The following is a 26141-nucleotide window of genomic DNA, read 5'->3' on the forward strand; positions in this document are numbered from 1 at the left end:
CCCGCCTCTGTCCTTCTCCTTGACGGAGTGTTTCCATTAGGGGGGGTGTCTCTCACAGGCTCCTTCAGCCTTAAATAAAAGAGCGCAGTTGAATTGGCGTCGCCGTCCCTGACACCGGCACGCTGGCGGGTGCATGTGAAGACGACAGATCATATTTTATTTCCTCGCTCCTGGGTGGCGAGCGTGAAGGAATAAATCGCGCGGGCCAGGCTTGGTATCGCGCACACACACATGCACACACACACACACACACACACACACACCGTCTCCATCTATTGTCTAGGAAGAATGAGCGAGCATCACCACCACCTTTGGCCAGTTCCTGTCCTGCAGAGACAAAGTAAATCATCAGACGAGAAGGAAGGCAAAGCCTCTCACGCATCTGACTCTGTGTAAAGAAAAAGGAAATTGATATCAAGCTCACCTGTGTTGTTGTGGCCATGTTGGAAACATGTATGTAATTGGAGGTCTCTGTGGATTTTTTTGTGCATCCACTTGATCTCAAACATGTCTCTGCTTTGGACTGCAAACATCGATTATCATGAGAAATCTCAAAAGACGGCCTTGACTCAGGTGGTTATAATGGAATTGTTACGGCAACTTATCATTGAAACCCCTAGAGCGGGGGCCATTCAGTTCGGTTTTAATTATTTATATCGCGACATTACCAAGACAAGCATTGTCTCAAGCCACTTTCACAGCCCCAGACGAAAGGCAACAGGAAAGGGAGGCCTTGGAAGGCAGCAGTCCACCACTACACGGTATTCCAAGGCTGAATTTTTTGCACCAATTTGCATCAATTTGTGCCACTGTGGTCTCAAAGGTAAATAGGATGAGCTGGAGGGGAAACGATTAGCCTGCTGTGATTTAAATACGGTATAGGCTGTACATGTGTGGCTACTTAAAAAGCACACAATTGATTAAAAAGGGCCCTTCAACCCACACGTGTACACACATACATGCACAATCACGAACACACACACACACATATACATTCATGCACGATTACATACACACACACTCACGCAGAAACACAGTCTCACACACACATGCATGTACACTCACACACACACACACACTTTATCTCTATCTCACTCACACCCACACACACACACACACACAAATGCTTGCTCACTCACACATACACACACACCTGCACAGTCACATACACTCATAGACACATACACACACAAACACATGCCCACACACCACACATGTAATCCACACACACACACACACACATGTCCACTAATTGCAGCCTGAGTGCCCTGACTATGACCACCACCAGGGGGCAGAGTCGAGGGTCCTCCATCAGGCGATGGACACACCGCCTTGCTTCCTTAAGAGTTGGCTCTCCGCGTCTGAAGGTCACTAATGTAACTGCTGCCTCATCGCTGGGGGGGGGTCACCCGGGGGGGTGACCCGTGCTTTCATTTAGCAGTGGCTCAGTATATGATTAGCCAGTCGTTTATCGGTTTGTTTGTCTCACATCGTCCTTTCGCGATGTGCGCTGTCTGGCGCCACGCACTGTCATCATTTATGCAGCGTGTGATACTTACTGAATAGTAGTAATGGCTGGTCAGGAAATGTTGTTATTGGGAGCTGTCACTCATCTGCCAGTGTGGGCACCAATAACTAATGGAGATCACTCACGTGTGCCCATCATTTGTGGGGTACGCAGAGCAGGGCAGTAGTTATCGTTGGCCGAGCCAACATAAACGGCTGGCCCGGGTGGACTTCAATTTAGAAGTTTACTCTTCCATTTATAAACTATTCATTCACTTGATAATGAGTCAGATTCATTATGCATGACTGCCTCCAAGGATCAATATCATTTAGAGTACAAAATGGAAATCCCATCCCAAGGCTTTTCTTTTTCTTGTGGCACGTAAAATAATGCACCTAATACCCACAAAGCCAACAGAAAAAGACGTTGTAAAACACAACGCATTATAGGGTTTTAATCATTCACTTTGAGGAATGTGTATTATTTTTTTGTCTCTGCAAGCGTTTTGTGTAAACAGAAAACGACCTGATAAAAAAGTGTTGATGAGGATTTTTCTCCTGGTTCATTTACCTACTGGCTGTCTCCTGTGACAAGTAAGCAGATGGCTCCTGCCATAATCCCATGTTGCCATTCACCTTTAGAGTGTGCAAATGGAACACCAGGGAGACGTGTGACTGTGTTCTCAGCCATCTCACTCCTCGCAAAGACCCAGAGGTGACGACCCTACAGTGGCCCAGTGGAACCTCTTGGATCACAGCATGACCTCTCCCAGCGAGGGGATGCTGAACCCAGAGGCATGTACTACTGTACGTGAGCAGTGGCTCAGCAGTTGAGTCCCCTTCGAGGACCCACAGAAGGTCTACAGTTCACCTCCATATTCCTTTCTTCTCACACTCTCCTTCTCTCTTTCTATTTGGTCCAGTGACATTTCTTCACCCACAAAGAGGTCTTTGCTGTCCTTTTCCTTTAAGGGCTTGTCCGGTTCTTTTCTTGGTTTTCTTGTCATTTATCACATTTGCTCTGGCGACGGTACGAAAGCAGCGCTGAGGTTCACCAGTGGTTCAGCAGTCTCACAGCTCCCTCAGCCAACGCTGCCTCGCCATCGGGGGGGTGGGGGGGGGGGGGGGGGGTTGGGGGGGGTGCTCAGAAGCTCAACGTCGGTGCAGATTTGGCTCCGGCGTGATGTCTTATCGTCCCTGCTCCCTGGCGGGGCCGCGGCCGCCGCGAGCCAGCGTCTGTATCGGGGGCTCGTCATCGGGTCTCGCTCAGCTCAGAACCGTCGCCAGAACGGGCTCGTTTAGTAACGCTTCCTGGTCCCGCTCGCCGTCGCCCTCTACGTGGAGCACCCTGCCAGCGAGTATGATGCGAATCACAAATGACAAATGTGTTACACTGAAATGAACAAACCCCCCCCCATATCCATTGCACAAGAACACCATTCAGAATACATTGTAAAGTGCCCTTGGAGCTATTTCGATGATTGTGCCTGTCTTTTCAGTGGCTACATGATAATAGATGTGTAATTAAGATGTGACAACATTAGATGATCACATGGAGTGGTCCATGACAGATCATTTGAGCGGAAATTTCAACTCTTTTACATCATAACAATCACAGTTACCACAGTGCATGATGATCTTTCAAGTGCGCATTTAACATGTATGTTTTTTTTTGTTCTAACTGTGAAATGAGAATCATGTAATATCAACAAGCCCTTCAAAGATGTTGCATAAGCCCTAGGTCGATAATATAAGTCCTTTGAGCTGATCCTCTGAGAGAATATGTTGCTTTGTTCCTTGTGCCATTAGAAGTATTTTCAGTTGCAGAAACCCTAAGATGGACCTAACCATGACTTGTTTGTAATCATTTGCATACATGTATTCATAATGCGTGTGTACAGTACATTTTTGGATGATTTCCTTGTATGTAGGCACACTCTGAGAAAGCGACTCTGATAGCACAGAGATGATAGTAGCACTCTAAGCCTTGTAACGATGGTTAATGATGCAAACAGTGGATTGTACAGGGATTACAATGAGCCAAGAGATGAAAAACAGATAGAGAGCTAACACCAGCTGGCTTGAAGACGGTCTTATTGCATCAGAGAGTAAGAATGATTAAAAGTTTCCCAAAAACTTAACGCATGTCTTGCTAGTATTTCCTTTGAATGCGTGCGAGACTTTACCTCGGCCTGATTAGCAAGCACCGGAGGCCTCCAGGAAGGCTTGACGTGCTCGCGCGCACACACGCCCGCGGTCCTTCATCAGCGCAAGAGCCCATCATTCAAACTGACGGCGTGTTTAGCATGCATGGACCCTCGTCCTCCTCCTACAGCTGTCGCCCCCAGTGACAGACAGTTTGGGCGGCGTGATGGCTCCACCACTTCAGCTCGGCAGCGCTTTCAGACCAGACTCCCCACCGCTCACCACCTCACCGCACCATCATCAAATCACCTCCTTCGACAACTATTTACTATTTACGGTCTCAGTTACCACCTGCCTTCGGTCCGACTAACCCGCCTCAGTAATGAGGACCACTCTACATCATGCCACCATGTGGCTGTGAGTCTATTCAATCAGGTCATGATGACAGACGGACCACCTTTGACCGTATACAACCTGTATAACCAGCCAGCTGCATGGTCAAAGAAACAGCGGAACAGCAATTCAATAACAGCAGAACAGCTATTCACTTAGAAAGGATGTATTTACAGCCTCAGGACATGATGTTTAAAAAAGGTATTTTGAAAAAAAGTTTTAAAAAAATCAAAAGATACTTCAAAAGTATTTCCATTTAACAGAGAAAGACTGGTCTTCATTGCGATGTCTAACAAAAAGAAAAGAATTCAGGCATCTCTTCATTCTTAGCATAGCTTTTTTAGAGATGAGTGTGGCTTTCAGCAGTCTGGGGCGTGAGTGCAACTCTACTGCAGCACGGCAGCACAGCAGCTCCAGAGCTTGGGATTGCTATTTGCTCCGATGCTCGTCTGGTTGCGGATCCTTGATGGCTAACATTTTCCGATTCACAATAGCTTCCTCCCTATCTCTGTAAGAAAAATGAATCTGATGTGTCATCTTCTCAAATAAGCAGACTGAAAAGACGTGTGGTGATAAGTTAATTGCCGCCATTAGAAGCCAGTAGTCTTTGTTGCCATAATGCCACCACTGGTGCTTTGCGATAAAAACACCCATTTTGTCGACCTTGAGGTTCCATTTTGACAGCTGGCCATGGCTCATGCAAATCTTCCGCAACTTCATTCCATTATAATTAAAATCTATTTTATAAGTCAGAGGAAGAAATCAAATGAAAAAAGCTGCCACGGTGAGAAGAGGGGAGGACGAGATATGCTCAGTTTTGCATACTGAAAGAATTTTCTCCTCATTCACACATTCTTGTTGGTGACATTAGGGCCTGCTTGTTTGGACAGATATGGCATGCTGTTTTGTCACGAGAGGAAAGTTATTGTGTGAATGATTCTCAGGTGGCAATTACGATGGCTTGTGTATTTGTGGAAACAACCGCGGCCTTGGAAATGGTGTGCGTGGATCTAAATAGCCAATGAAGAGCAGTGCAATATGTTGGTGTTTTCGGACAATGTGTTTATTCAATAATCTTTCTTTATTTTCCACTCTTCTCCCTTTCAACATAATCTCCACACAGTACCTGTCTGAAGCATCGCTTTTTCAAGATGAAGACCCCTCAGAACTCAATCATCTCTGAGTGTCCCATTAGGCCTACATGTTACCTCTGCCGTGCTAAAGCACATCAGACAGACACTAGGCTTTCAGCAGTGGGAGCCATGATTCTCTCAGCGTCACACAGCCTTTCTTTACGTAGATTTAAAAGGCGTTGTTTGGCATATAATATATAGTTGAGGGAACAAAGCACAGTGCACATGCCCTGTTCATGTGTTTGTTGAAAAAGGTTGCTGGTTCTCGTCTTGTCCACAACTTATACTATTGTGGCATCCAAACGCAAGCTTACCTGGTTCTTTTCAGCATGTTTAGATGTACACATCACAGACACAGTCATAGAGGTGGAAAAGTTTAAGTTCAGAAAGTCCTGCCATTACGTAATACACGTGATCTCAGTAATTAGCTTATTTACCTGGCTGAAGAGTTGTGCTAATTAGAAACATCTGGTTTAAAAGAACAGATATGTGGTAGGAATCACCTCTGTAACTCACAAACTCACGATACAACTCACACTCAATATAAAGACTTTATCTACAATAATAAATAGCCCTTATTTGCTGTTTGGCCATACGTAAGTGGTTGTCCTTTGCCTTTTCTCGGCTCCTTGTGTGTTGCGTAGCTGTGGAAAGTGCTGCCTGCCTGTCAGAGCCCACCTCCTACCTATTAGCTACCTAAATGGATGGAATATTGCTGTTCACCTTCGGAGGTGGCCAATTGTGTGGATCTAATTGGGAGATCAGTGCTGCTGCTATAAGTGTGTGTGTGTGTGTGTGTGTGTGTGTGTGTGTGTGTGTGTGTGTGTGTGTGTGTGTGTATGCGTGTGTGTGCATGTCTGTATGTGTGTGTGTGTGTATGCGTGTGTGTGCATGTCCGTATGTGTGTGTGTGTGTGTGTGTGTGTGTGTTGCTGCTCCCACAGAGCCTAGCTGCGCCAGCACGGGTCAATAAATAAGCAGGTCCACTGTGGTCAGTAATGCCGTTGGTCCAGACGACTGTGACCGCGCCGGAGCATGCCGCCAGCCCTCGGGAGAGGGGGACGGACGTTGGCAACCTGCCCAGGGCCTCGGCGACTGCTGAGGCAGCATTTTGTTGTGGCAGGTACAGGGGTTCCCAAGACTTTAAAGAATGACCTAGTGTACAAGAGAGCCAGCAAGGTTTCAGGTGTGTGTCAGGATTCATGCAGGATTCCAGGTCACAGATAGTTGTTTATCAAATACCGTCATACAGTTGTAGGACACTGCTGGTGGTGGTGTGTGTGTGTGTGTGTGTGTGTGTGTGTTTCTCTTATTCATACGACTCCCTTTCTCTGGACCCACATTTGAAATGTCTTTCCGGGCTAAATTGCAACAGTGTTTCAGATCTCCACTGATTTGAGATCTTTATCCTTCCAGGCCGATCTCTTCCTTTTTTTCACGAAGCTTAGCAACTCTGCACTCACCTACTCCAATAAATCCATAGAGGTGTTGAGGTGCACCGTCCTTCCCTCTCCAGCATACCCTGATGGGAGTTATCAGATCTGACAGTGGCATGCAGGAAAATCAGGGACAAAAAAGATGGCAATTCATAACTTGTTTTCTTTGCCACTGGTCCCTGACACTGACACAGGCAGACTGAACTGAGCTCTTTTATACCATGCGAGATTACACCAGGATCATGTCCTGCCCGAGGTAATGGACATTGACTAATCACAAAGCCCATATTTGTCAATGGCTTGTAGCCATGGGGGATTGGCAGGTGGGTGAATATATGAGCCACAGGCTTCACACAGCACACAATTACATAGCAGGGGCGTATTCACTCAGTCCTGGCAGGCTGTACACTTTCGTCACTGACGCGTGGGATGCAGGTGGTGTAGGTTCTGCAATTAATTTTTGAGGCCGACATATTTTATGTACTTCACAAAGAAACAAAAACAGTCAAACTACTCAAAAAGTTAGTAGAGTAGTTATTTTCAGCTCCAGTCAATCAGTAAATCTGTAACAAAGGAGTATTCATATTTTGCCTACTACCTGTGATGCATAAATATATGCAAAACTCCTGTCCCATGGGTCGGTTGCATAGTGTTAATTTCAGCTAAAGTGGTGCTGTCCATAAGGAAAGTGACTGTTGCTGAAGTGATTGTGAACAATGAACATAATGCATTTCCTTAAATGAGAGTAGCTTTGAGGGCTTGGAAATGACTTTGACCAGCATTCATCATAAGAGTACAATTCACTTGAAACCTAATTCTGTGAATTGATTCCTCATCAAAACATTTTGCAAGCAAGAACGCCTTTGCTTTTGGCTATCTCTGAAGTCTACATGAATATGTTTGATGTCTTTCAGAAAGATTGGAGAAGCGAATTGCAGCACGAAGTTAAAGTAGTTAAAAGTTTTTGCTTTGTCTTTTTTGGGGGGGGGAGGTGAGGGGGGTGGGTCTGCCTTTGATGTTAATGTGTTGGTGTGCACATGGCTAAAAGTACCTGCACTCCAAGAGTTATTCTGGTCTTGTTATTTTGACAAAGCCTTTGACAAAAAGTATATTTGAAGGAAATAGTGGGTTGCTATATTTGAAGGAGAATGCTGTTTGAAATGTTTGAATGCTTAAATCATGAAAATGATCAGTTGTGAGTGTAAAATGTTTTTTTTTTTTTTATATATAATTGCATATGGTTCAGAGCCATAAAAAAGAACATTGTTATATTGAAAGGGGCTGACTGTGAACATTGTAAGCTTTAAAGCTGTAATACAATTTGCTTTTAATCCATCTGGCTACAACCATTGGCAGCCTACTGCAATGTTTCAATGATAGTGTTTCATGTTAATATGAATCAAAGTGAACGGTCCCTTGGAAAGGTCTAGTTAACCCATTTGAAAGGTTAAACAACATATTTCAGACTGAATTACTCTGCTACACAGATGATGTCACAGGTGTACCCACATTACGCACAGCAAAAAGCACACACTGAAATAGCATTTAATTGCAACAGAGGGCATTGTTCTTTTTGTCATGGATGTCTTTACTGGTAAACAGCAGACCCAGGGGTCACTCTGATCAGTAGAAACGGGAGTCGGAAAAAACATTCAAGGATGGGAATGAGTCAGCTTAATCTCCCTCTTACAATTACTTACGAGGGCTGGAAAGGCTGGTTCAGTAATGAGGCTGAATCACATGCTTTTAATCATGGGCACAATGTTGAATCACCATCGGAAACCTCTGGACTGAACAAATGATTCAGTTGGTCCAAATACGTCAGTGGCACAGGGTGTCATGACCACTGTGGCACTACCACTGTTCTGATCCACTTTGGTTTGATCATCTCCTGTTGCCATATTTTCACTGTGCATGTGAGCCGGGGTAGCCGTGGCCTACTGGTTAGCGCTTCGGACTTGTAACCGGAGGGTTGCCGGTTTGAACCCCGACCAGTGGGCCGCGACTGAAGTGCCCTTGAGCAAGGCACCTAACCCCTCACTGCTCCCCAAGCGCCGCTGTTGTTGCAGGCAGCTCACTGTGCTGGGATTAGTGTGTGCTTCACCTCACTGTGTGTTCACTGTGTGCTGAGTGTGTTTCACAAATTCACGGATTGGGATAAATGCAGAGACCAAATTTCCCACACGGGATCAAAAGAGTATATATACTTATACTTATATAGGGATCAAAAGAGTATATATACTATATATATACATATGAAGAGCTATGCAGTGCTGTAAATATGGTCATTATGAAAGCGTGTCCTTGAAATTGATTTTGTGTCCGTTATTGGAACAGTGTGATAATGATTGCTGGAATAACTCCATGTAGTTTGATGTGCACTTTTATAGATGGCAAAGGTATTAGTGTTATGACACTCATTCTCAAGGTTAAATTTCTTCTTTTTGTCCCGAAGTGAAAAAAAAACGCAGATTTAGAGCGTGCAGATAATGATGATTAAGCTATCATTTGACATTTAATCATAGAATCCCGCCCTGCAGGCAAACACCATGGGGCGCCACAGGTATGGGGGAGTTTTGTCTGTGTCATTCCAGCACAGTTCATTAACTTTCATTTTTAATCTTATTCCCTCCAAACTGGATCATTAGGCCAGTGCATCTGGGCAAGTGATCAGCTAATCTGAGGGTGATTTATGTGGCAGGATAAGTGAAGACTTAGCCAAGGCTTAGGGGGAATTGATTACTGACATGGTTAATTGGCTAAACCCGACTGCTACATTGAGACAGGCTTATTGGAAATGTCAAATCAACTCTCATTTGCATGCTTGATGTATGGGGTCTACTCCGGCTTCTGCCAATGCAGCACAAAACTGACACAAGTGTGGTGGGAGGAGAGTCAGGGCTTTTCCACCTTCAAGCTCATCAGACTGTCGGACAGGCTTCACCTTTGTGACAGATGGGCTTAGAAGTTTCCTTTCCCATCATATGTATACCTGCAGTACAATATATAGCTCACACATCACCACAATACAGTTTAGTCCTTAGCTGACGCTTTTATCTAGAGCAAATGACAAATAACAATACAGCTTGCATATTTTCTTACTTACGTATTTGTTTATTTGTTGATTTGTTTATTTATTTGGTTGCTTGCATATTTGGTTGCTTGCATATTTGGTTGTTTGCTTGCTTGCATATTTGTTTGTTTGATTGTTTATTTATTTGCTTGCTTGTTGCTGGTGTTAACGAGATTGGTTATTGCATGCATGTATTGCTTTGCTCTTAACTTAACTCTCACTTTTGAGTATACAGAAAAAAATGTCACGTTCATAAGATAGAGTATGTAAGAAAAATGTCTGTTCATCTTACACTAATGAGTGTTTTTTCATGCCCCTTTTGCCAACTGTGCTGCCGATCCACTCCCTGGTCAATATCCCATTGGCCTGTTGAGTCAGATGGAGGGTGTGGTGAGGGGCTGTGGGAGGGTTTGGCATCAGCCACAGAGAGAGAGAGAGAGAGAGAGAGCGACACGCTGCGCTACAGAGTCAATAATCCTCAGGATTAAAGCAAGAACATAGAGCCAAAATTGTACTGTTCGTCTGTACAATCATGGTGGCTATTTAGGAGCCTCTCAGTGCCTGCAGATTGTCTCTCTGTAATCGATACGGCACTCAGAGAAATTTTTTCCTCGTGGTTTCCAAAAGCAAGATGGAGCAAGTCACAATGAAGGCTGGCTTCCCCATAGAGAAAAAAGGCATTTTAAAAAGGCAATGAAGGTGGTGCTCATTGATTGTTGTAGTGCTAGTCTCAAGAGTGGAATTGATGTAGCACCCCATTTGGTTTGAACAGATTTGTTATGTTGCGTATTGTGTCAAAAAAGCTTTCAGCTGGAAATGCTGTACCACCCTCTTAGAAAACTCATAACGCATAATGAGCTATACGTACGAATGTACAGTCATTTCACAACTATTAGCCTAGGTTTATACATTGATTTTGCAAAGTTTCTTCAGCTTTGAGGTTACTGTAATACACAGGGGTAGTTAATATGGTATTAATATGGTTTTTTTTTTAACTTGCATAAAACACAGTCCTGCGGTTTATACACAAATGTGGCTAATACACAGGAAACTACTTTAATAACTAGTTTATTAGGGGAATGGATTATCTCAACAATAAATGTCTATAAATGATTTACTTCAGAATGTCCAGTAGCCTATTCATGTAAGAAGACTCGTTGCATGAGCATCACCAGTCTTCTGGTTTTGATGAGTTAATTTTCTGGTCTGGCTGCTGTCTCTGTGAAAGACTCATCTTTTTACTGTTTTGTTCAGTTATACACATAGGTGGATTTACATATAGCTAGATTAATCTCACTATTGACAAGCATCTGGTTAATGCATTGCATACCATCCACATACCGTAAGCCATGTGACAGTGATTGCACCTGAAATGAAGGGAAATCTTTATTACTGCAACTGTTTTGATATAAGCTGCCAAAGGAAGAGAATGTGTCCTGATAAATGGGATCTGAATCCTTCATCAATTTGCTCCACGGAATTTAAGTGTAAAATAATGTAATGCATTATGTAGTTGGCCAGCCAACCTTCACAGAGGAAATTTTACCGCCATCCTAACCCGTCCCTCTCCTCCTTCAAATCCTGCCCAGACCCTGAAACACCTGAGTAGGAGATAAGAAGAAATGTAATTCTGTCATCTGTCATCATCTGATTATTGGTGTATGAGCATGAGACACACACCACCTCCACTGGGGTATTCACACGTCTGAAAAGTTCCCAGCATTTCTGTGATGTCTTGATTGCAACATATCACTCTCCATGCTTTTTCTTAACCCATTGAGCCATTCTGGCCAAGCATGGTAGAACACAAACATGTGAAGCAAAAAGAAGAAAGAGAGAAAATGTAGTCATTGAATTCTACTCAGTCGTTCTGTTTTGGAGTATTGCTGTGTATGCTTTATGGGGAGGGGTATGTCTAAATATTTGCTCAGTCCAGAAAAAATAAGTTTGGGACTCCAGAGCAAAGGCACATAACTGGCATAAAACTGTTACCGCTTGGAATTATCTTGTACTTCCTTGTTTAAATCTGCCCATGAGCCATTGTCTGTTGCAATTAAATTCCAAGGCTGATTGACTGAGGTGCAGCTTGTGCGTAATTTTTACCAGTTATGTCTCTTGCATTTTGGGGCATATGTGTTTCTGTAAACCTTTCAGTTCTAAATTAAACACAAACTATTTTGCCCTAAGACATCCACTGGCTGAGCAAACATCTTTGAGATACTTTTCAAAGCAAGTATCTTTGCAGTTTGAGAATTTGTTTAAAAGGAGAGACAAAGAAACAGAAAGATATAAATGGGCATTCATTCTCTTTGATCCCTTTATACAGTAGGTTGTTGTACATTGTTAGATTTCCTGCTTAAGCATGGCACAAAATGGCAGAAAATGAGATTCTTGTTTAACATTGGTCTAGTCTTTGAAACAAAAATCTGGTTCTAATCCTTATCTGCCTTTATAATGGTTACCTCATAGAACATTCAAATCTAACGACAGGAATCAGATTGCTCTACATGACAACTTGTTGGATTGGTGTGCCTCTTGAGCATGTAGAAATATTTATGCACTTTGTCAGTCAGTTGATTAGTTAGTTAGTTAGTTAGTTAATCATTATGCCAGTCACTTAATTAGATAGTTATTCAGTTGATTGATTAGTTAGTTAGTTCATTAATTAATGAATCAGTCAGTTAATTACATAGTCAGTCAGACAGTTAATTAGGTAGTCAGTCAGTCTGTAAATCAGTTGGGTATAGGTAATAAGTTAGGAAGTTAATTAATTAATCAGTTAGCAGGTAATTAATTAATCAGTTAGCTTTTGAGTTTGTCCACCATGTGCCACCTGTTCTGTTGCCCCTCTCCTGTTGCTGCTGCTGATGTCCACCCCTCTGCCTACAGCCCTGCAGGAGGCCCTGTCTGCTGGGACGGACTGCCTGCTGGCGGGGGACTCCTGCTCCAGTGACGAGACGTGCAGCCCACGCCTGCGCACGCTACGCCAGTGTGTGGCCGGCAACGGCAGCATGAAGCTGGGCCCCGGCGCCCGCAGCCAGTGTGCCAACGCTGTGTCAGCGCTGCTCTCGAGCCCGCTGCATGGCTGCCAGTGCCGACGGGGCATGAAGAAGGAGAAGAACTGCCTGAGCATCTACTGGAGTCTCCATCAGTCGGGCATTCACGGTGATTTTTTTTATTTTTTTCGTTTTTAAAATAGCCTGGCTCTGCTTGCCTGTTGCAGGTCTGGAAAAATATGGAATTATGAATTTTAACTCTTGAAAAAAAAGTCTGGAAAAGGCTTGGAATGTTAGGCTATGATTTTTACAGAGAATTTAATTCAGTCATCTTTTTCATAGAGCACATGCTTTAAGGACAAGGGGATGAATGCATATTTGAAGTGATTTACAGTCTGTGTGGAAGGTGGTTCTTAGGCTTTTCAGTTTCAGGAGATCCTATATAGATGCATCTCAATGCATGCTGATGTATAAGATCCAACAGAGCTTCACCTAGACTCAGGGAAGCTCCCAGTTGGCCAGCAGGGGAAGGATTTCATTTCCAGGTTTCAGTTCCATGGTTGTCACCGTTTTGTTCGACCGTAAATTAAACTGCAGCCCCAGCAATAGCCAGAGGTGTTTCTGCCTGCTTTATCTTTTAATGACAGCTGTTAGAATGGCATTCAGCTGCAACCTTAACCATAACTCTCTCTCTCTCTCTCTCTCTCTCTCTCTCTCTCTCTATTTCTCTCTCTCTCTCTTTCTCTCAGGACTCAACCTGGTGGAGAGCTATCCCTACGAGGCCGTGCAGAAGGGTTATGACTATGTGCGCCTGGCGTCCATCGCTGCAGGTATCTCGCCACACACCACCAAAAAACTATGAGGACTTAACTTTTTCCCCCTTTTTCTCTTAAAAAAAGCCCCTATATTTTGGTCAACCTTTAATTCTCAAGTTGACTCGGGGCTAGCCCCAAGGCGGAAAAGATTTCACTATTTATCCCGCAGGCTTGCACTGGCAAATGAAAGTATCGGCACATGTCTGAGCACAATTAAGCTCATTTAAAAGGATGTGTTTGTTTCTGGGCATCGGATCCTGCATTTAATTTGGAGGCTAAATTTAACGCAGTCCTCTCTGTGCTGGAGTGGAATGACTATAGGCCCTCTCCTGGGCCTGCTTGTTTGTTTGCCTTTGCAATTTCCTCCTCAGATTGTTGTTGGTCAAAATTATTCTCAGATTTTATTTACCCCCGTGCGTGATCTCCATGTTCGCATCAGGCAGCCAGAGAGGCTCCACAGAAATATCCTCTGCCCTCTCGGAAAATAGACCTGGAGAGGCGTGGGGAGATGTAATGCTTATTTTCATTTCCTCCTGCCTTTGAGTGTGTCCCCCTGATAGCTTTAATCAATAAATTGTGATTTGGAGGCATTTATTTCACTTTTACCTATTTCTTTTTTGACGTTCTAACATAACATGCCCAAATATAATTTCTTGGCTAGCCTATGTTGATTTATTTACTGTAGCAATTTCAATTTGGTTTTTATTGTAAACAACCACCAGGCTCCTGACTCTGTAGGAGTATTCAGGTCATTGTAAATACAGACATTAAGGCATGAACAATTCTTAATACTTAAGTACAATATAGTGTTAACAGCTAATGTAGTTAAAGTATGAATGTAGAGTACTTCTTGGGTCCCACTGACTTTTTTATTATATGATATCCTTAGATGATTCCGTTCATGGGGGGCTATATCAGCTACACACACAGGCACGCACACATACACATATAAACACACACACGCATGCACACACATGCACAAACGGACGCACATACACACATACACACGCACACATAAACACACATACATATAAAGACACAGGAACACACACACTCACACACATGCACACACAGGCACGTACAGATACACATAAACACGCACACACACACACATGCACGCACTCTCTCACACACACACACACACACACACACACACACACACACACACACACACACATACACACACACACACACACACACACACACACATACAAACACACCCACACAATCTATGCACACACAGATAAGCACACACACACACACACACACACACACACAGACAGATAAGCACACACACATAAACACACACACACATACGCACACCCACACCCCATTACCCCCACATACACACTCACAGGCGAACACATACACACACACACACACACAGAGAAGCACATATACACACAAAAACAAACCCACACTTTGCACACACTCATTTACATACACAAAAGTTGCAAGAGTAGGGGCTGGAGTAGGACATGGAGACAAATTGACAAGCATGATTTATTTTTGCGGAGAGAATGTGCAGGACTGGGCGGCGGTCATCTAGTTGTTGAAGCTGCTCAACTTAGAATGAGTCTAAACTACTTTATATACAGTTTTATAAATAGAGAGACATCTGGTAAATCTGATGGGAGATGTGAGATCTGTGAGATGATTAATGAGAGCAGAAAGAAGAAACACAAATCTTTTTTGTTTCAGTTTTAGGATTTTTTCTTAAATCTTTTATAATTTGTGACATATTGGGTAATTTGAACATCTACGGCTGAAATGAAACCGTTTGTGTAGGGGGAAAGTATTAGCCTATTCAGTGGAGCTGTTAACAACTCACAGACATCTGATGCGGCCCTGACAACAGACTGTTTTTAATAATACGTCAGAAGTAAAAAGGTTGGTGTTTGATGTTCAGCAATTTAAAAAGTTGTAGGCTACTTTAAAAATGTCCAATATTATCCAGTGGGTAAAAACGTCAGCTAGAAGGTAACTTGTAACTAAAGCTGTCCAATTTTAATGGAGTTTAGAGTACAATATTTCCATCTGAAATGTAATGGAGGGGAAGTAGAGTGGCCTGGATTGGAAATACTCAAGTAAAGTACCACATAATCGCAGGCTACATAAGTACAGCACTTGTGTAAATGTACTTAGTTACTGCAAGAAAATGTGTAGTCACCCGCCATTGATACACATGAGGAAGAGTTTATTAGCTGCTTAGACATTACGTAATCACCTAAGGTCACTAAGTTTGAGGAATAGATCTGATATGCTGTTTAGCTGTTGCCAATTGTTACTCTGAAGCTTGTACTGTATATATAAATTAATTTCTAATGCCAATGAACATTTAAATTAAGTTATAATTTAGCTTCTAAAGGCTATTTAATCTTAAAGGCATTTAAAAACACTAACGCTTGACTGCCCATAATGAACATGCACTAAATGGAATCTTTTGAATGATTAAACAGTGACCTGGGTATCAGTTTATCATCTATTTATTCATATTTATGCTTATAAAGGCATGTGTTTATTTAGGGCATAAGCACTTGCAAGAGAATCCTGTCCAAAGCATACACAAGCTGCTTGTGTATGCTTTGGTTCTTTGGTTGGCCAATCAAGCTACTGGCTTTTGTCCCCTTAGAATTATAAGGTTCTATCTTCATTCTGAGTATTTCTGAGATATTGAGCTTCAAAGTTTTAGAATTCCATAGAGTTATACTGATAAGCAGAACAAACCTCTTTCAATATAATGTCCAAAAATACATACAGCTACAAGAAACACCCCACCTCACCTTCTTAAAGGAAAATTCCGGTATTTAGCACTTTGAGTCCCTTTTCTGGTTTGTTTTGGATGAACTAGAGTGGTGGACACCGAAACGATTGGTCCTGTCTCGACTTTTCTGACTCGTTTTGAATCGCCTTTGACTACTTCAGAGTGGCTGCCTACAGGCATGCACAAACATGTTCTAAAACAACCCTTAACATTCGTTTTCAAAACTGTGCAACTCACCGAGTGGTGGTGTTCGTTGATGTTCCAAAACAAGTAGAGTAGCGGAACACAGTTTCTGTCGTGTTTTATTTGGCATTTTGTAAAATTGCTTAGAGCCCACATCATCAGGGTTTAGAAGCATGTTCTTTGTTGGCTGCTTTGTTGATATATTTTTTTGTTCAGCTATTGTTCTTTGTTGGGACATTCAAGCAACTGGCAGCACATGTTGTACCTTAATAGATCCCAGGTACAACATATAGTATGGACTGGAGCCTGCTAATAGTGCATTGCTGTTTATCCTGCCTCAAGTTTTTTAGGTTTGATTTTTGATCAGCCAATGTACAGCAGGAAATCCACAATCTATAGCACAAAGGATTGGTTTGTTTGTTTACTGCATACTTAATACTGTATATTTACTACTTCATACTGGTTGATTATTGCATGCTTCAGTATTTTTTTGTGTAGGTCATCTCATTACATGTTGCCTGAGTCTTCTCTCTTGCTCTGCTCCAACATTAACAACAGATTCCGAGGTCGGCATGGTGGCGGTGAACCGCTGCCTGGATGCGGCCAAGGCGTGCAACGTGGACGACGTGTGCCAGCGGCTGCGCACCGAGTATGTATCGGCCTGCATCAAGCCCTCGTCGCGCTCAGGCCTCTGCAACAAGCCCAAGTGCCACAAGGCGCTGCGGCGCTTCTTCGACCGCGTGCCCGCCGAGTACACGCACCGGCTGCTCTTCTGCCCGTGCAGCGACACGGCGTGCGCAGAGCGCCGCCGCCAGACCGTCGTGCCCAGCTGCTCCTACGAAGGCGAGGAGAGGCCCAACTGTCTGGCGCAGATGAGGGCCTGCAACGCCGATTATGTCTGCAGGTCAGTCTGCCCGTCCGTCCATCCTTGCCCGTGTTGGGGTTAGTCAGCTGGGCCACACCAGGTGGACAGTTGAAGTGCACTGTTCACGGAGTGTAAAAATAGCTTTAGAAGACTAGTCAGATTTTTTCGAACGTACGTGCAACTATTATGTCTGGTGTAGTCAGTTCCATTGAATGTAGTAGAAGCTAATTGTTGAAGCATGCAATCGTGACCGGAACGCTTCCGGTACGTGTCTGGTGTCTCTCCTGAGTCAGACAGCGGCTGAGTAGACGCAAAGGCCATCAAAACAAGAAAGTAGGAGGGAAGTTTATGGGAACATTGATTATGCTAAACAAACATGGATCATTTAGTTAGTTTATTCACAAAAACAATGCAAGGTCAGTCGCATCAAGTTCAGCTCTATGCTAAATAATAACACATTTAAAGTGCAGATCAAACTGCTTGGCATTTATCATTGTCTGAGCCTTACGCCCATGAAAGGAAAGAAAACAACGTTTTTTGGGGGGAAATGTTTTCTGTCACGACTGAAGGGCTTGTGTTGAATATGTGATGGCAGCAGCATGACTGTCACAGATTTCTCCGGTAGGCCTATAAGGTTTCGCAGCCCATTAGTTGCCCTACAGGTTTTGGTTGGCACCATTATTTGTACTCACTGTCAGCCCAAGGGTCACACTAATGATATGAAGCCAAGGAATACGCCGGCATCTGCTTATTGACAGCTCACCTGAAACTCCTCCCAAAATATCACTGCGACGAACACTTTGACGACAGAATAATTGGGACCCTTGCAGGTTCTGTCTAATTTGAGTCATGAGTTCTGTCTCATATAACAGTCAAAGCTCTTATGCAATACATTGTTTGTACCTGTGTGTGAATTGTCATGTTCGTTATCTTGATCGCTCTCTTCCATTGTTAGACCCCCCCACCCCCCCACCCCATCACGGTTTCTGCACATCTCTGGCCCATGCCAAGTGCCCACGGCATACCTGTCCACATTTAGCTTTCCAAAAACGGGAGATTTTTTTTCGGGGGGGGGTCAGTGTTTATACCGGATCTGTGTTTGCATATTTAATACGTTTCATACACGTGTTTCAACACTGCATTTCGGTCGTTGCTTTTACCTTACCATTACCTTACACATGCCAGTTACTGTATGTATCCACCAGCTGCCTGCCTGTAGCCTACTTCCAAAACTCCAAAGCTGCTTGCTGTCAGATTTGGTTCCGAGGGAACAAGTTCAGTGTATCAACAACACTCAATAACAGTTTATGTGATGTGTTAATCAATTAAATTTCCAACAATTTCACAACAGCTAGTTCTGGAGTAGGCCATTCAACTAGCCCGCTTGCTTACGACGAGACTCAGGCTGCGCAGTTGGCACCCGCTTCCTTATTTGGGTTTTGGGTTGCCAGGTTTTAGCCTATGACAAAACGGTTGAAATTGAAACTAAGTGATCGTGTATGTGTAGGGTGTATTTCATTCACAATCTGGCAACCTGAATGGATCAATGATTTTAAAATGAAGTTTGATGGCCATGCAAATTACGGGAGTTTTCTGGGAGAAATAACAAAACGGGAGGGTGCTGGGAGATGACCTTGAAATACGGGAGAAACCCGGGAAAAACGGGAGTGTTGACAGGTATGGCCCACGGTAACCTGGGTTTGAGCCGGGTCATTTCCTGATTCCACTCTGTCCATCTCCCCCCACAGGTCCCGCTTGGCCCAGTTCCAGTACGACTGCCAGCCGGACGAGCAGTCCGCCAGCGGCTGCAAGCAGGGGAGTCACGCGGCCTGTCTCATCGCCTACACCGGACTGATCGGTGGGTGCAGAGAGGAGCGGAGACAGAGCAGAGAACAGATGTGGTGCTGTAAGGTGCTCTGGAGTCAGAAAGAAAAGTGCAAAGAGAGAGAGAGAGATGAAATGAAGAAAATGAGCTGGGATTGAAAAGGAGGGGATATGGAGTTTGTGTGTGTGTGTGTGTGTGTGTGTGTGTGTGTGTGTGTGTGTGTGTGTGTGTGTGTGTGTGTGTGTAGCATGTATTTGTCTTGTCTCAGAGTTGAAAAAAGTCTAAAATGGAGTCTGGGTATGTGGGTATTGAAAAACAAAGGATATGTTTTTCCTGCTTGTAAAATGCCTTTGATGCCTGCAGTGCTGAAATGCTCTAAGTTTTATACCCAGCTTCTATAAATGACCCCTTTCTCTCTCTTATGCTCACTACAATCGCACCAGGAATGCAAAATGTTCTTCCAAGGTGTCCACACCAAAGTGTCGCCCTCAGCTCAAACAAATATAGCTGTTTGCCTTCTGAGAGGATGCTACTTTCAAACCAATTTCTCAAACTGGGGGAAGAGGAGGACACAGGAGGCTAAAACTTGACAATGTTGAAATAGATGTTTCAAATAGAAGCATCATTCCTCTGTCTGAAAGCCTTAGGCTCATTGCATGAATTGAATGCCACGTTGCATCAGGGGGACCTCTGTGCTGTATGTTTGTATTATGGAGATGTATGACTGTAAAAATTATCCTCCATATCTCTCTCTTCACATTTTAAACAACGGGGGGGGGGGTGGACATCTGCGAAATCTTCACTAGCCCATTCAAACCACAAGCCACAGTCACAAAATTACGGGATATTTGTCAGCCAAACGTTATTACATCTTTTCATTACCTTCTGTTTATTTCCCAAACAATATACCACCACACTCTTCCCTCACCATGTCTACAGGGATTAACCATGAAGGCTTCATAAATTTCTATTTCAGTGCCTGGACAGTGCATGGTTGGGTGAATGCTTGGAGGAAGGTGTTATATCGTTGTCTTCATGCCTCATTTACCTCAACTTTGACAGGGAGCCCGGTGACGCCCAACTACGTGGACAACTCCACGTCCAGTGTGGCCCCATGGTGCACCTGTGCGTCCAGCGGAAACCAGAAGGAGGAGTGCGCACGCTTCCTAGGCTTTTTCACCAACAACATCTGCCTGAGTAAGCATACATGGCTTTTTCTCATTAGCAGCAGTAGGACAGAATGCTAAAGTCTCTGTCTGTGTTTGATAGAAAATGTACCCACAGGGGTTGATGAAAATGTCACATTAGGCAACGTTGTTCTTTTTTTTTAGATATATTTGTAAGACTGATTTGTTATTGTTTGCTTGTGATCAGACAGATGTTTTTTGTTTATTTGTCTTTGTGTTTGCTTCAAAGCTATGTGCATTTAGTTGTTGCTGCACATATAAATAGAAAATCTACATATTGTTGGGGGATTTGTTTTTGTTCTGTTTGTTCGTTTTTTTCTGTCTGGAAGGACTGGGCTCTTTGGTCTCGCCAGTACCACTGATCGAGAGTTTCCGCTCAGGCGACGAGAAACGCTATCATGTGAAAAATGTGCTTCATCCACACATAACAGTGGCTCTCGCCAGCAAAAGATTGCTTTTGTAATCGTTTCAGAATAACCTTGGTGCGGATTCTGCCTACATTAAACCTCAAGAGTAGTCACCGTAACTTGGTGTTTGTTTAATGAGCTGCTTGGCTGGAAAGTACCTATTTACTTTTACTTTAAGCTCTCAGGGGGAAAGTGATGGGTTTTTCTGTTTTAACACTCACATTTGCATTGACGGAAATGAGCTATAGCAGAGACAAGAGTAGCTGTACTGGGAGGCTGGGATTAAAAACTGCATACATTTCTTTGCTTATGTGGATCTCTCTAAGACACAGGGCACAGCCGGCATATCCATGGCTATCCATGGATAACAAGGTGCTTTGGGGAGGCTGGGGTTTTTGAAGTGAGCTTACACACTCAGATGTTAACAACAGAATCTGGGTCTGTTTTGTTTTCCTTTCTCTCTTTCGCTCTCAATTTCAGCTTTAATTTAGATTTTAGTTTAACGTTTATTTGCAATGGCAAATGTATACAGTCATGTCATCTTGCCAAAGTATTCACAAGTAGAATCATCAGCGGAGAGCTTTTGAATTGCCAAGCTGCCGCCCCTACACCTCTCTCTCTCTCTCTCTCTCTCTCTCGCTCTCTCTCTCTCTCTCTCTCTCTCTCTCTGTCTCTCTCTGCTTTCAAAAATCACCTTATTTCCTCCTTCCTTCTTCTTATTCCTCTGAACAGAGAGAATAGCAGTAGTGGGTCTGCTTATTTCTCTGCATGCGTGCAAATAGAATTACCCACTCGGTAACATGATGGACTCAGCAGACGTTCACATGTGCTTCACAGCTTACCGCAATGTATTTATCGAAAAGGCAGCAGTTTCTTTTATCACTTGTTTTCTCTCTGCTTTCCATGTAGAGAAGAGTTCTAAGCTGAAGTGCAGAGACTTTTATGAAGAAATTGTCTGTCACGATCGCCAACAGATGGCAGATGGAGTGTGGTGCTTCAGGTTCACCTAGACCTTGCGTTCAACTTCACCTTTGCGTCTGTGTGCGTCGGTAGACAGGGGGATGAGTGTGGCGAAGGGTGGGTAGTGGGTAGGTAGATGTGTTGCTGAGTGTGTGTGTGTGTGTGTGTGTGTCTGTGTGTGTGTGTGTGTGTGTGTGTGTGTGTGTGTGTGTGTGTGAGAGAGAGAGAGAGAGAGAGAGAGAGAGCATGTACGTGGAAAGGTGTAGGGGCGGCAGCTTGGCAATTCAAAAGCTCTCCGCTGCCTCAGATTTATGGCTCTCCATCCGAGCTCCAATCTTCTGGATGGCCTTTCTATGTGATGAATAATGAATCATCCTTATTATTGACTTTTGTCACAGTGTTTTACTCCGACATGTTTGAACAGGCAGCTCCCCCCATCCCTCCCTCCCTCCCTCCCTCCCTCTTTCTATCTCTCTCACTCTCCTCCCTCTCTCTCTCTTTCTCTCTCTCGTGCCCTCTCTCTGTCTGTCTCTCTCCTCCCTCTCTCTGTCTCTCTGTCTCCCATGCCTGCTGAGAGAGAGAGACAGAGAGAGAGAGAGAGAGAGAGAGAGAGAGAGAGAGAGAGAGAGAGAGAGAGAGAGAGAGAAAGCGGGTATTAGCTGTCCAAGACCTTGGGCAGCCAGCTCATCTGGACGCTCGGTAACAAAGGAGGGACTGAGTGAGTCTGAGACGCGTGTTTGGCTGTGGCGACTTGTCGGCGGGTTAATGAGAGCGCATGGAGCGACAGGTGCAGGCTCTGGGAGGTGGGGGGTGGGGGTGGGATGGGGATGCTGAGGGGAATACTGAGTTGCTGTGCCAACACGTCTGCCTCTCGATACCACCTCAGAAGTCTCTCGTTGTGATTTCTAACAAGCAAGGCGTCTGAGGAATCCACAAGACAGAGAGATAGAGGGAAGAGAGATAGAGAAAGAGAGAGAGAGAGAGAGAGAGAGAGAGAGACGGAGGAGAAAGAGGAAGATAGAGATGGGGGACAGAGGAAAGAGAGTGGGAGAGAACGAGAGAGAGAGAGAGAGAGAGAGAGAGAGAGAGAGAGAGAGAGGGACAGAGAGACAGAGGGGAAAGCAAGATTAGGAGAGGAGAGGGGGGGAAAGAGAGAGAGAGAGACGGAGGAGAAAGAGGAAGATAGAGATGGGGGACAGAGGAAAGAGAGAGAGAGAGAGAGAGAGAGAGAGGACTTATTGTGGCTTAGGCTGGGGTAAACAGGGACAGCTCTGGAACAGGAACAGCAGTGTTTGTGCCAAATAAAGTCGTGAGTCCAAAGACCCTTCTCACAAGAACACCATGCCCTGACCCAACACGCTTTATTCTCCTCCCTCCTCTCCCACAAACAGGTAATGCTCTTCACACTTTCGAGAATGGCATGGACCCGACGCCGACCCCGAGTCAGCCAGGACAGCCCAGCCACGTCACCAGCTGGTCAGACTATGGCACCACTCCGGCATTTGTTTCCATGGAAACCGAAGAGAATTTAATGAGTCCACTGATACCCACACAGGTATGATGTGTGTGTGTGTGTGTGGGGGGGGGGGGGGGCGATGTGAATGTGAATAGTGTAGGAATATTCAATCTAATGATGAACATCTTGATGGCAGGTAGACCTTATTGTGTCCTGGGGCCTTGATCTTGGCCACACATTTCTGATTGAAATATGGCTTTGTGTGTGTTTGTGTTTTTTTTTCATCCTTCATGATAGTGCCTGCTCTAATAACTTTGGCCCTTTAGTGTATGAATTATACAGCTTTGGAAAAAATTAAGAGACCACTGCACATCTTTCTCATCCTACGGTTGCTGAGTGACGTTCGAATGAGTTGACTGTCACATTCAATATTAAGAGACCACTGCAAATTTGAATATGACCGTCAACTCATTTGAATGTCACTCAGCAACCGTATGATGACATCAGAAAGATGTGGAGTGGTCTCTTATTTTTTTCCCAGAGCTGATTCTTTCATACACATGACAAAAGCCATTCTCTCTCCACCCCCCTCTACTCCATTTAAACTCTATTCTTGCAGAGCACTGTGTACATAAAACTTCTTTGTGTTTGTTTGTGTGTGTTTTTCCCCCCCCTCTCCCCAGGCCACCCTGAATGACAGGCTCTGGGGTGACACCACAGGTCCCTCCAGCACCCAGCCCAAGTCTGCCAGCCCCCTGCCCCCTGCCCTCTCCCCACCCCTCCCCCCCTGGAGTCTCCTCCTCCTCCTGCTGCTCTTCTGCTACGATCAGTGAAGGATGTCATGGACGCCTGATACATTTACACACACACAGCGGGCTGGGCTCTGTACAACAAACAAACAAACAAACAAACAAACAAACATAAAACAACTGAAAGGACCTTCTGTAGAGGACTGGCCACAGGGGCACAGGCAAAGTCATTGTGTTACATTTTTGTTCCTGTGGACCAGCTGATCTCGAACCTCACTGAAGAGTTTCGGACATTGACGTCGTGGCAAACGGGCACTTTTTATAAAGGACGATGTATAGTTAAATTGAGATGTGAACATGGATGAGGAGGCCATTTGCATCACGGTGTATATATGTACAGTACAATGCTGTCACGTAGCCATGAGAAACGTTTAATGTATGTGAATATTCCCTGGTTTCAGAATCATCCGAATTCATCATTGTGTCCACTGCAAAGGAAACTGCCTTTAGAAGCATGGAAACGGAATAGGTTTCTATTAAGGCCTGTATAACTAGACAGACAGAGGTACAAAAATCAATGGAAGATGGCCAGGCCGTGCTGATACCCTCTGCCTAAGGCTTCTCATGCATCACTTAAACTGCTTGGAAAAGGACCCCTGAGGAAATGGAGATTTAATATCATTCAGTTCAGCTTGACTGAGGAGGAGGAGGATGAGCAGGGGGAGTGGGTTATTTTGGATCAATAGCAAATGGTGAAGTCGTTGAGTCGGAGGTGAACAAAATGGCTCTCCAAAACTCATTTCAGAGAGGCGAACACGTGCCAACGTTGTGATCATTCCAAGTGCACCTCTGGAGAGCTGGGAATACCACATGCTATCTATGTTCCAGGGACCAGGATGGGGTTTGGGTTTGGACCATTGACTTCACCTTTCAAAAGCTAACGTCTGGTGTGCTCATTCTCTCCAAAAAGACATCTCGCATCCAAAGGACATTGACCAAGCAGAAGCGTTCTTGGTTCTCCTTCAATCAGCTCTTTCTCAGTCGCCAACTTTGTCATTTGCCAACTGTGGGATTGGTGTAAGTGGCCGTGATGGGCGGTGGTTTGGACATGGCGTCCAGGGCTGTGGGCGAGGCACCGCGCCGGCCGGGGCCTAACAGGGATGCTCTGTTCTTGTTTGTGATGTGATGTTGCATCCACTGACAGGATGGCTGTGGGTTCTTATTTTGCTCAATTCATTTCGATCACTGCCAATAAAAGCTGTTGGTTCATTTAGTGCTCACTTTTTGCATCAGCCAAGAAAAAAAATGCTGTGCATGGATGGATTGATGTAATCAGAGAACAGAACGATCCTGGTGAAAGCGTGCAGTGTCTCTGTCAAAAACAACAGAGCTTTAGCCAGTCGTTGAAGATAATTGCAGACAGCAAGAGTAATGGCAATTTTGGCTCCAAGGTCAGTATAAACAGTTTACCGCTGGATAAATCAAACAGAGGTTAAGAAATGGCAAGAGTTCTTTGGATCACACTAGTTGGAAAACATAACTGGCATGACCACAATTTATATCTGCACTCCAGAATGAAAAATCATGTTTATAAAGATCTGCTTCACAGGACTTAAATGAGCTGCAGATAGTTTAATCCCTACAAACGTCATAGCACATCAATCATATTACGACTAGCTCCTGGGAAAAAAAGATTGATCTAAGTGTCTCAAATTAGCCATTGCCACGGTATAATTTCGGTGCAGTTTCTCCATAGAAGTTCAACAATACTATAAAACGTAATCAATCATATGCACACAGTCAGTCCAAGTCTCACACTCAGTACTAATGTTGAATGTAATATCATTTTTTGGAAAGAGCTGGAAGTATTGAATACAATGAATGTAACACCTTCTATACTTATTCTCCTGCCAGGCAACAAAGTGTTGTAGTTTTTCAGCCCACGAACATGCCACAGTTTCACCCAAAGCATTTGGCCTCCGTGTTTTGTTGTGCTGCTGTGTTATTGCCACAACCCTGTCTAAACAATAGCATCCAGTAAACAGAAAGCACTATACTCTTATGCGGAACTTAGGTCTTGAGAATAATATTAACTTTGACATTTAATGGCGATAAAACAGACTTTCACAGGTCGGAAATGCATGGTTGTCATTATGTTTTTATTCTGTATTTTTTTTTTTAAGTTTTGGCTTTACCTACCTTTATACAAAGTATTTATGTTACACTCAAGAATTCCATTTCCTGAAAAG

The 26141-nt window shown here is 44.1% G+C and overlaps 1 protein-coding gene across 1 annotated transcript in view; it reads left to right on the forward strand.

Annotated features, from left to right (window-relative positions):
- The window catches only part of gfra4b (GDNF family receptor alpha 4b), a 34131-nt gene extending 8970 nt beyond the window's left edge, over window positions 1-25161 (forward strand). Inside the window, exons 2-8 of the mRNA XM_042074797.1 lie at window positions 12575-12850; window positions 13431-13511; window positions 17002-17347; window positions 19057-19166; window positions 20196-20330; window positions 23079-23242; window positions 23827-25161. Of these exons, the coding sequence (XP_041930731.1) occupies window positions 12575-12850; window positions 13431-13511; window positions 17002-17347; window positions 19057-19166; window positions 20196-20330; window positions 23079-23242; window positions 23827-23976 (1262 nt within the window). The 3' untranslated portion in view covers window positions 23977-25161. The remainder of the gene's footprint in view (window positions 1-12574; window positions 12851-13430; window positions 13512-17001; window positions 17348-19056; window positions 19167-20195; window positions 20331-23078; window positions 23243-23826) is intronic.
- Window positions 25162-26141: the final 980 nt, after the last annotated feature.

This window comes from Alosa sapidissima, chromosome 20, assembly GCF_018492685.1.
Source record: "Alosa sapidissima isolate fAloSap1 chromosome 20, fAloSap1.pri, whole genome shotgun sequence".
NCBI classification, from domain to species: domain Eukaryota; kingdom Metazoa; phylum Chordata; class Actinopteri; order Clupeiformes; family Clupeidae; genus Alosa; species Alosa sapidissima.